The sequence below is a fragment of the Castor canadensis genome, chromosome 5, assembly GCF_047511655.1.
Source record: "Castor canadensis chromosome 5, mCasCan1.hap1v2, whole genome shotgun sequence".
Classification (NCBI taxonomy): domain Eukaryota; kingdom Metazoa; phylum Chordata; class Mammalia; order Rodentia; family Castoridae; genus Castor; species Castor canadensis.
The window spans coordinates 89,884,560-89,897,048 of record NC_133390.1 but is presented as its reverse complement, the minus strand read 5'-3'; the positions used below and the strand labels follow the sequence as shown (position 1 = coordinate 89,897,048).

At 35.9% G+C, this 12,489-nt stretch overlaps 1 protein-coding gene across 1 annotated transcript in view; it reads right to left on the bottom strand.

Moving 5' to 3' along the window:
- The window catches only part of Mrpl47 (mitochondrial ribosomal protein L47), a 13,746-nt gene extending 1,257 nt beyond the window's left edge, over window positions 1-12,489 (bottom strand). Inside the window, exons 1-6 of the mRNA XM_020168624.2 lie at window positions 12,336-12,489; window positions 9,475-9,620; window positions 8,882-8,942; window positions 6,867-6,963; window positions 3,722-3,852; window positions 2,674-2,769 (exon numbers count right to left, since the gene is read on the bottom strand). Coding sequence (XP_020024213.1) covers window positions 2,674-2,769; window positions 3,722-3,852; window positions 6,867-6,963; window positions 8,882-8,942; window positions 9,475-9,620; window positions 12,336-12,433 — 629 coding nt within the window. The 5' untranslated portion in view covers window positions 12,434-12,489. The remainder of the gene's footprint in view (window positions 1-2,673; window positions 2,770-3,721; window positions 3,853-6,866; window positions 6,964-8,881; window positions 8,943-9,474; window positions 9,621-12,335) is intronic.

The following is a 12,489-nucleotide window of genomic DNA, read 5'->3' as shown; positions in this document are numbered from 1 at the left end:
CCTGGAACAGACTGGAACTAAAGTTCAATTCTCGCGTGGCTAAGGATATATATTTTTTTATTTTTGAAACAGTAAAATCTTAGTACATTATATTTTTTGACATCATGAGGTGTATCCTGAGATGAGAATTCCCTAATTTGAAAGAGCACTTGCCCTAGCTTACCATTTTCCTATACACAGAATGAAACTATGCTAAGAGATAATGCTTAGGCACTTATTAGTCTTGAACTCAGGACTTCACATTTGCTAGGCAGGCATTCTACAACTGAGCCACTCCACCAGCCAATTGGTAAGTCTTAATTGCTCTCTAAATGAGTTTGTTCCCATGCATCAGCATCCTAGGGGGCATGAGGTATGTGCCTTAGCTAACCTGACTATCATCAAAATGTAAAATAAGTTCATGGATGCTAAGCCTCTACTGTACTTTAAACTTGTGTTTTACAGAATATTTTATTGATCAGTAAATATAAATTTATGTGGACTATAATGGTACATTAAGGGATGTACGTAGCACGCCAGTGCTATGGGGAAGTCACAGAAATTTGAGAATTAGTAAGAATTATGTCTGAGTGAGGACAAAAATTTACACAAAAACCATTTGCAAAAGGTAAACCCACCTAGAAGAAAATAAATTTCTTATTAATTGAGCTACATTCTCTGAAGGTAAGACCAAAAAAGGTAAAGTTTTAAAAAACATTACATTATTTAGGAGGCAGGAAGCAGAAGAATCATGAGTTCGAAGCTAACCAGACAAGCCCAGGCAAAATTAAGAGACCTTATCTCAATAACAAAAGAGCTAGAGGGTGTAGCTCAGGTGGTTGAGCTTGGGAGGAGCATGAGGCCCTGGACTGAAAAAGAGCATGAGTATAAAGCCTGCAAAAGTAACATTGGATTGATAAATTCTCATTTACCTTAAAAGTCATTTATTGCTACCTTATATGACTAAGGGGGGACAAAAGGATCAAATGGCACAACACTGGGCTTAGAGAAATCCTCAAGAAGAAAAACAGCTATCAGATTAACTGGTTTTTGAACTAGGTCTTAAATAGAGAAATTTCAAAGTTGTACAAACACTAGGAAATGAAATGAGTAAGGCATGTTTAGGAGACAAAGTTGTCACTTTTGATGAAGGGTAGGCAGCAGATGCTGGGTAGGAAAGTTTACATTTTTATTCCATTGACAGGAAGCAAGCTATCACTCCGTTTTGAACAGCACTGCAGTGATAAAAGGTCAGAGGAAAATTTGCCAGGAAGCAAGATTCAAATGAACTGGAGTGAGTATGCTCAGGAATTCATTTTGATGAAGACAGACTGTACTAGGGCAGGGACGGGAGAAGAGTGGAGACATTGTGCAGAAAAATGTAACTCAAGGACTGACTGAATCTAGAGCTCTAGAGAGGATAACCTTAGGGCCCACGGATGCACTACAGACAAAATGAGGAAGAGGTATAAGCAGTTGGTTCATGGGAAGATGAAAACCAGAAACTGATTCTGAAGTATATTAAAAACTTTAATGCTCAGTTTAAAGATAGATTCCATTACTGTAAGATTACTTTTTAAACGTCATTTAGTTTTTGGTATGGAAAAAAGTTTTGGTGGGGGTTGGAGGTAGGATATCGGTCTCTGAAGAACTCTTGCTGAAAGTAGAATGTATTATCCAAGGCAGTTAGAAGTTGTGGGTTTGTTTTGGTTTGGTTGAGACAGGCTATTGTAGCTTAGGTTGGCTTGAACTCCTAATCCTCCTGCTTCAGCCTCTATGGGGTGTGTACCAGCACCTCTGGCTAAAGCTGTGGTTCTTATACTGTTAGTATTTCACCTTTACCTTTCTAGTTGCTTTCCTATCCTTGAATTCTGATAGCACCTTTAACCAGGAGCCCTATAGTTTCCTGACCCCATCTTTTGTTGCAGCCACAGCAATAGGAAAGAAGAAACAAACTTGCAATTTGTTTCCATTTAACTGCAGGGAATTAAACTCTCTTCTGGCTTCTGCTTGTGGATAAGGAATCAGTATTTTAACTAGTTTAAAAAAAGATCTTAGTTTTTATAAGCAGTTGGTAGTTCTTGGGATCACTTTACTCATCTACCATAATAGAAGCCCTATTCTCCCTGACCAATAATAAACTTAATGCAGAATCTGCTATGGGAAATATGTGGAGACCATTTGGAGGATCAACATTCTGCAGAATAGTATGAGTTCAGATATGATGCAACATGCCACCTCTCCCTAACGCCTCTTCATTTGCCTTGGAATACCATGAGCTCACATTTTTGGACCTTCATTTTAACATTACAGTAGGATTTTCCCAACTATTTAAATACAGAGAGATGAATAGAAAGGTAATAAACTTTTTTATTTTGGTGGTACTGGGGTTTGAACTCGAGGCCTCATGCTTGCTAGGCAGGTACTCTACCACTTGAGCTACTCTGTAAGCCCAAAAGGTAATAAACTGTTGAACGAATATACACTACATTCTTAACAGTGGTTATTTTTGGATGGTGAGATTACATATGACTTCAATTTTCTTTTTTTTAACCTGATCATCCTATTTTTCTACAATGAACCTGTATTACTTATGAAATAGTAGAAATTTTATTAAAATGTAACAAAGCTTTAACCTAGTATGTCATCTGAGGTAAAGATGCTATGTTTCATTATAAGGGTACTTGTGCTCACCTGACAAAATGTTCCACATAAGGCATTGCAAAGAATCGTTTCCTATTGTATCTTTTATTTAGGTACCAAGGTAAAGGCCACTGCTTGAACTTGTGCCTGTAGAGAAAGGAGAAAGTTATTGCCTTATGGAAAATACTTAACACGTTTTACTTTTGTAATTTTCCACTCAAATTGACTCAAATGAATTAATCCAAATAATATTATAAAAATGAAATAGAAAAGTGTTTTATCCTTTAAATTTGTACTGCTGGAGATTGTTCTACCACTGTCTACACCCTCAGCTTCTAGATAAGTTTTTCATGAGATATTCTGGCAATTTCCTCTTTTCTGTGTTGGATTAGATGCTTACAGACAGCACAGCCACTCCTCTATATTGAGCCCCAAGCAGTCTCATTACCACAAACTCTGTTCCCCAGAAAAGAGGCTTACTTACTCTAGGCTGTCTCAATTATTTATACCTCAGTGTGAATACTGTCAAATCCTTAACCAATATCTGACAAAACTTTTAGGAACTGTATGTAGCAAAGACAAAAAAAGCATAGCAGTAGGTTGTTTCATAATTTGGCCTAGGGCTTAGCCTGATGGCAATGGGAACAATCTGAAACTCCTTCATGTGAACTTTCTTTTTAGTAGTCCAGATTCTTAATGGGTAAAGAAGGCAAAGGTGTGTCCTCACCATTACCTCTGCAAGAATTATAACCTGACATTTGTATGTTTACATGTACATTTTTCTGTGGAAAGAATCCACAAATTTTACCAAATTCCTGAAAGGTTACATGATATACCATATATATATATATATATATATATATATATATATATATATTGAATCATGGGGATGGGATGTCTGAGCTGGTATTGGTTTTACCAGATAAAGTGACCTTCATTCATATCCTACTATTCCAATGAAGATCAGGACCTATTCTTAAACAAGACACGTCTCTAACATTTCATGTGGTAAGAATCTCTCTTAAAAGATACTGAACAGGAGAATAACGCACAGGCTCCCTATACTCATCTCAGAAGAGTCACAGTGTAATCTCTGTACCAGATGATTCTTCCAAAGATATCTCTTCTCCAAGCACCAGGTCTAGGCTTTTCTTGGCCGGTCTGAAGAAGCCTTAAAGCATCTTCTCTTTCCTGGACAACCTTATCTAGTGCATCCATGGACTCAACTACCTGAGACGAGAAAAAGAAAGATTCAATTTCAGCAAACACTTCTGAATTCCAGAGAACAGACAAGGAATTATGTATGCTGCTGCAGAAAATCCTTGATGAATATTTTTTATCAAGGGACCACTCTGTCAAATACCTCCTACAAACCTTTTTTGGCAGAGGTATGTGTCTACAGTATCACTTTGTATAATTTTTTGAAAGTTTATAATTTCATTTAAATAAACGTTTATCTTGGATTTCCATATATTAAGCTTTATTTAGAGTGGGACAGCCTCGTACAGATGTCTTTTGGAGACCCAATTTAACTCATGGTATTTCAAAATTCAATAAGCTAAACCAATGCTTTGGTAGCCACTGTTTCCCTCTAATATTCACATAGATATTCTGGCTTGCTTGGCATATCTTGCTACAATATGGAAAGAAGTATAAGTCTATGCTGGTATTAATCTCAAAGATTCTTTCAGATACAAGAAGGTACTACTAGAACTTCTTGTTTTTATTTCTTTCAAGATGTCACATATGCTGATGGTGTGGCTCTCAAGCACGAGGCTGAGTTCAAACCCTAGTACTGCTAAAAAAAAAAAAAAAAAGCTAAGATCTCTCGTGTATGATTTTAATGTATGCAATATACTGACGGAGTATGCATTTGTTTAGAAATACTTATTTATATATTGGAGAGTATAATGTCAGAAAGTCAACCTTTTTTATACTTTTAAACAGTGAGAACCATTTTCAGGTAGTTTTCATAGATTTCAAATATCACATACACATATTTGTTTCTTAAAACTATCTCCAGCCAGGTGTGGTAGCCAAGTACGCACATGCGCCTGGGCATCACAGCCGATTTTAAACATCACATATACGTATTTGAGCATCCACACTGGCATGAATGAATGAATAAAGGGAGAAATGAGAAGACAAAGCCTTTCCTTACAGAAGAAAGCCAACTATAAATGTAGATGATATTATTAAAAAAATCACTATTTAGCAAATGTTAACAATAATTGATTCAGAGAAGAATCATCAATAAATGATCAAACTAGTGAGTGAATGTTGAAGAGTTACAGGATGTTTATTTAGCAAGATGTTTAATTAGACACACAAAAAAATGTAACTGTATGATGAAGAAACCTAACAGACACCATCATAACCAAGTTATTAACGCTAATGTAATCAGTACCAGAACAATTTAACATACTGTGCCTCCTAATCTGATGCACTGTGAAGAATATACTATCACTTCTCTTGGCAACCTGTCAATCTTATCATGAAAAAAACAAATTTAGGGACTGGCCTATACTCTTCAAAAATGTCCATGTCAGGTTGTACATGGTGATGCATGCCTATAGTTCCAGCATTGGGGAGGTGGAGGCAAAAGGATCTCGAGTTCCAAGCCAGCCTGAACAACACAGAAGACTCTTGTCTCAAAACAAAACAAACAATAACAACAGCAAAAAAATCTATGTTATGAAACACAAGGACAGAACTCTGGGGTAAAACAGTCTAAAAAAGACTCAAAAACTGAAAATGCAGGACCAAGATATTCTTTTGTTAAAAAGACATTATAGGGATACTTGATAAAATTTGAATATTATCTATAAATTATAGATTATATTATTAATTACCTGATTTAAAAATTATACAGTGGTCATATAAGGGAATATTGTTGGCTTTCAAATATGTAATTTAAGAGTCTTTGCATAAAGTGACATGATATGTACAACTTACTTTCTAACAGTTGAGTGTGGAGAGGTGGGGGAAGCAGAGAAGGATACAAGTGTGAAGCATTCACACCTGGAATCTGGGTAAAGCATATATGGGAAATCTTTGTACTATTCATGTAACTTTTCTGTATGTCTAATATCAAAATAGAGTTTAAAAACCAAAATATGTTATTAACTCAACTTTCACTAAGTCAGAATAATCTTCTCATAATTAGGGTAAATAATTGAAATTTCACTGCATACTTTTCTTGACATTTTCCAGGGATATTATGTCTTCCCCCATAAAAGACAGTGTGGTAATCACGATTGTGACTTGTGGAAAAGGAAACTAAAATAGCTGAGGTTAGGCAGCAGGACAAAAGGTATTAAAAAACTGAGTTTTGTTCTCACTGAACACATACCATGACTCAGAAAAATGAATAGTAACAACCTGGAAAGCAATCCAGGAAAAAAACCTTATAATAAAAATCATAAAATTTTTACAAAGAAGAAATATTTTAAAATGGGGAGAGGCAGATGTACATTTACTGATATGGAAAGAAATCCAGGATATACTAGATAGGTAAAAAATTTAAGTTTCACAGGAGTATGTAAGTGTAACAAATTTATATAAATAAAAATAATTAGACATCTTTCTACAAGTATAGAAAAACATCAAAGAATGGTTACTTCTGGGAGTCAGAATATGAATGCAAGAGATTTTTTTTTCAGTAATGAAGAAAAGCTAATTTTAAAAATAATGGACCTTTTCACAACCATGTGAATATTCTTAACACTGCTGAACAGTACACTTAAAAATGGCTAAGGTGGTTAAAGTTACATGTATTTGACCACCATAAAAAAGTACATTAAAAAAAACTGAGTTAGTGAGCAAGTGGTAAAACTGGTTGTGAAGTGGTACAGTTAGTTAATTTTTTTTATTTTGAGGGTTGGGGATTGAATCTAGGGCCCCCTTAGCATGTACTCTACCACTGCACAGCTGCGTTAGAAACAGTTTGGCTGTTTCTTCCAAGGTTGAACAGAGCAATTTTCTCCTAGGTACCTACTTAAGAAAAATAAAGATATACATCCACCTGCATGTTGGGAGTTGCAGGTAGGAAAGAAGAGTGACTGGAGAGGGGTACAACTTTTCTTTTTGATGTAACAGAAATGTTGCAAAAAGAGATAGTTTAAATGGTTGCACACTTTGGTAAATTTACTAAAAACTAAATTAAAAAAAGTCTACTTAACAAGAAACATGGGAACCACACATTTATTCTTTTTGGTTTTTACCCTGCCTCCCACAGGCCTTACCTTTTCTAACCGCTCTGGACTTGGCATTGGCAGTCTTTGCCTCTTGGCCTCCTGCTCTAGAGTTAGAAGCATGTTTCTTTCTTTCAGTAGGACATACCTGTAGCAAAGAACCCAAAGGCTATGATACTTCTCTGTGGTTATGTTAATAAAGCTGTGATTTCTAACATCAAAATTAATGACATGAACCTGGACGTCCTTTAGAACTGTCAATACCCAGAACATCATCACAAAGAAGTAATCCTTTAGACAGAGCTGTTTCTTTGCTTATTTACCTGTTCAATAAACTTTTTTAGGGTAACATATTATATAAAGTGTTAGGAGAGTCCTGGGATAAAACATGGTCTCTACATTCCAATGGGACAGAGAAGGAAAATAATTAACATTTACTGAGTACCTGTTACATGCTAGGCAGTGTACTAAACATTTCATATATAGTATTTCACTTAATTCTTATAACAACCTTTGAGGATGGTGCTATTTCCTCTTTCTAAATAATAAACTAAGGCTGAAAGAAATAAAAATATTCTGGGTCATACAGATAGTTTTGAATTCAAATCCTGGACTCCCTGTGTGCAAAATCTATTCTATTTTTACTTTACCATACTTCTTCTGAAATTATAATGTGGTATGGTTTATTGGGTGGGAGTATCAGAATTACTAAGTAGAGAGATGAAACATCTTCTAACTAACATGACCAGGAAAGCTTCCTAAAGATGGAATTTGTGGGGATGGAAGGAAGAGCAAAGCAACCAGGAGTGGGCTTGGTCAATACATCTGTTTAAGGGAAGAAAGGAAAACAACTGTGGAGGATACAGAAAACCAGACAAAGGAATTGGGGTACTTTGTACTATGAAAGACGACAATTTGTGGGGGAAGGAGTGGAGAAGATTGTTTGGTTTCAGCCACTATAAATGTTGAAACATCCCTAACTATCCTTTTACTGACAACCCACAATGGCAGTGCTGTAATACAACTTATTTTTCTGGAGCAAAAATATATAATACCAGTTGTATCTATAAGCACTTTTCAATTCTTCTTCTTATTTTTTTGGAGACAGGGTCTTAGTAGTCCAGGTTGGCCTGGAACTAGCTATGTAGCCCAGGCTGACCTTGAACTCTTGATCCTTTTGCCTCTATCTCCAAAGTGCTGGTTACAAGTGGGTGCCACCCCATCTTTTTATTTTAACCTAACAAAAGAGATAATCCTCCAAATGATGGGATAAAATTGTAAATGCCTACTGGAGTGCGAAGGCAGATAACAATTACAAGTGAAGTGGACTGGGTGAAAGGACACAGTACATAATAGGTAGTGTTGCACACTGCCCCATTTACAGGCAGCTGCTACACTGAACAGCCAGTTGTTGTCATGCAGGAATACAGGAATACGGGGACAGTGTTGCTAGAGCACGAGTCTGATTATTCAATTCAGAAGTCATGTTTCACATGAAACGTCTAAATTTTAAAAACAAGTATGGTTTAAATCAAACATCACTGGGCTAAAAATAGCCATAATGCAACCCTGTCTTAAATCTTCTTAACCCTCTCAAATTCATCAGAACCCCCCCCCAAAAAAACCCTATTTAAATTGCCAATTAAATAAACCCTCCAACACAAATCCCCAAAGTAATAGGCTAAAGAACTCAGACCATAGAAAAAGTAATAAAAAGGAGAGAAATGTGATCACCCATTCCCCACTTCATTAACTGGTTTAATGAAATTGCTAGTATGACTGGTAGCAATTATAGTAAAATTTCTAAACTCTTACCTACGTGAAAACTGTGACATAACTGTTTAAATCTAGTATCTGTAATTATTTATGAAATCTCTCATGATCTTACAATATCATATATATATATATATATATATATATATATATATATATATATATCACCCATAGCACTATAAGACAAATCACTTTATTAAATTTCTTACATAACATAGGTGTAAAATTTTTACTACACTGTTATACTGTAACTCCTTCAAATATCTAAGTAACATTGGACTTAGTACACTTACCAAAGTTTATGTAAATCTTCATTACTTTTGTTCCTTAATTGCTGACAGGTCCATGCAGCTCCTAATAAAATGATAAATTCGTAACATGAAATAATCTTTTTAGCTCTATGTCCTTGGCAAATTACTTAGCCTCTTTAAATCTGTTTCTTTATCTGTAAAACATATAACAGCATTATTATATTATAGTTAGAATTCAATTAGATAACATGAAAATATTAATAACATGAGTGGCAATAGCATTCAAAAACTTAGCAATAGCACAGAATGCATTTTCACAACTGAATATCAAAAAATTTGCTATTACAAATTAAATTCAGTTATCACTGAAACTGGAATGTAAAACAAACCTAAAAAAGAAAAAAAAAATCCTAAGTCTCACCTTAGTTAATTAGCTAATACCTTTAACCTACTGGTCTTCTAAACCTTTTGCTAAGAAATAAGTAGCTCTATGATTACAATGACTTTCTAAGTTTTTCTCCTAGATGGACCCAAAGGCAATTAAAAAAAAAAAAATACTAAACTGGAGAAACAATTCTATAATGATGGAAGGGGTCAACAAACATATTTAATATTGGCTAGTCAAAATATCTCACCAGACTTTACTTTTTCTTCCCCCCAGTTCTTTGGGTCATCAAAAAATTCTTCTAGTCCTCTCTTTGACATTGTGGTATGAAGTAATTTACACTGGTGAAAAGATGTGACATTCGGTGTAGTCTTAGACAACAAATTAAGAGAAAACCTGTAAATGAACACATAGAAAAAAGTGATTAAAGTTTTATAACATCTGGAACTTTATTAAGCAATACTGAGTCATTTTCTCACTACATTAAAAAACCTACTTAGGATTTTTGCACCAGAAGCAGTAAACTTAAAAAATGCTTTAGTATTTGATGCAAGTGGCTCACGCCTATAATCCTAGCTACTCAGAAGGCAGAGATCAGGAGAGATCACAGTTCAAGGCCAGCCCAGGCAAAATGAAAGCAAGACCTTATCTCAAAAATACCCAACACAAAATAGGGCTGGGAGAGGTTCAAGTGGTAGAGTGCCTGCCTAACAAGTGTGAGGCACTGAGTACCACACACACATACACAAATGCTTTAGAAAGTATTTTTACACAATTATATTTTAAGATAATGTTTTTAAGTCCTTCCTCCACTCTGGCAAGTGGAATCAATGAGCAGACAAAAACATTCTGAAGAACAGTTTCGCAATATCTATCATAGGCTCAAATGCTTCCTTCTTTAACTCAGTAATTCTACATCTAGAAATTTCAACTACAGAAATTATTACAGATGGAAACCTATAAATCAAGATGTCTATTAAAGTATTATATATGATATCAAGAAGTTCACGATTACATAAATGTAACTTAGGGAGTTGTTAAAAATTATGGTGCATGATAAACTATTAGGTAGTAATTCAGAAATTATGTTTTAAAGAATATTTAATGACCTGGGAAAATGAATTAAAAACAAAATGATGAAATGTATCACAAGTGGTGTTTTCTTATCAGGAACATTTCACTTTCATCACTATGAATCAATGAGATGAATCCAAATGGAGGATATTTTAAAAAAGCTAATGTTACAAAAGAACTGCCCATTACTAGGCATGGTGCAGCACACTTGTGATCCCAGCTACTGAAGAGGTAAAGGTAGGAGGATTGTGGTCTGAGGCCTGGCAAAAAGCACTGGATCCTATCTGATAAACAAACTAAAATCAAACAAGGATTGGGAACATGGCTCGAGAGATAGACTACTTGCCTAGCAAGTGTGAGGCTTTGAGTTCAATTCCCAGAACCGAAAAGAAAAAATTTAAAAAGTCATCATGAAAGAGAAAAACAGGAAATGTTCTAGATTAAAGGAGACTAAAGAGAGAGGGCAACTAATTGAATTAATGATCCTTCATGGATCCTGAATCAAAAGGCAAATAAAAAATTACCATTTGTTCTCAGAGTTTGTATGCTGAGGTGTCACAATGTTTAAAATCTGACATGCCTCAGTTAAGAATAAAAGGAGCATAAAGAGATACAGAAAAATTTGACAAAATGCTAATGACTGGGCAATATAGTTGAAAAGCATATGGTAACTCTGTAATACTCTAAGAATTTTTCTATTGGTTAGAAAAAAAATTGTGGGGCAGTACTGGGGTTGAACTCAGGCTTTCCACTTTGGAGGCAGGAGCTCTATGGCTTGAGCCACACCCCCAACCCTTTTGCTCTGGTTATTTTGGAGATAGGATCTTACTTTCTGCCCACCAGGCCTGGATCATGACGCTCCTATCACTGGGATGACATGTGAACACCAACAGGCCCAGTTTTATTTTCAGTTGAAATGGAGGTCTTGCAAACTTTTTTGCCTGGGCTGGCCTGGAGCTGAGATGATCCTCTCAATCTCAGCCTCCCAATAGCTAGGATTACAGCCATGAGCCACCAATGCCTGGCTGAAATTTTTTTAAAAATTGAGAAAACAAGGGCAAACAAAAATGCATACATGTAAATATGATACCAACTATCTAAAAACTATATATATGTGTATATAAGTAAAGTTAAAAAGAATGGATGGAATTCTGTTCATCTGAGTGATAGAACTATCATTTCTTTAAACTTTCTTCTTTATAATGCTTTATCCAATTTTTCCAAAGTGTCAGTAAATGAACATCTATTCATTTTATAATGAAAAAAATCTAAAATTATTTCTTTGATAGAAAAAGGATGATGAAGTAGAACAGAAACATGATCCAAGTTTGCCACCTTGATCAAGTTACAACTTCTGAACCTCTACAACCCTTATCTCTAAAGTTAATGTAATAACAGTAGCACATAATATTAATCGTGCATTCGACAGCAGATATACTGCATAAAATACCTGACGTACTTTGCTGGTAAAATTCAACTCATTGTAGACAAATGCCAAAAAAGGGGGAGGAAACCATACTCCCTAAAGCAAAAAGGAATGAGTTTATCAGAAGACAAGTTATCTTTCCACCTCGAAATAATGAACACCACTTGTAGAATGTTCCTTTCTCACACCTGCAAGGAGACCTTCCGTGATTTGGCGTTCATTACTTGTTTAATATTTGGTGACTGATCTCTTTGTTACAAAAGCTGAGGCTACAAAGACCCTTCCCTTCCTTTTCTATCCATTCAAACCTGGAGCAGCCTTCAGTTGCACAGCAAAAGCTCTTCAGTAAAGTTGTTCCCAGCCCAAGAGTAAGCCTCTGTACCTCAAGGTTTAATTCAACAAACACAGGGCATGTACAAACCCCACAGACTGCCTAGTCCACCGCACGCAGCACCCAAATGACACACGAAAGCCTCGGAGTGGGCGACTTCTCCAAGGTCGGGCTCTGCCATCACGGCGGCCTTTCCCTCCCTGAAGTGTTCTCGGCATCTGGCAACCAAATAAGACGCGAAGTTGGAGAAGTGCACAAATCTACGCTTCATATCACTTACCCTATGCTAGCAGGGGCCTTAGCCGTTACTAATGAACTGGAAGCCTTCAGGACGGCTGAGACGCTTCTACAGAAAACAGCCCAAGTGCACCCAGCCATCTTTTCTCCCCCCACACCTAACCATATCGCGTTTCCGCCAACATTGTCGTCACTTC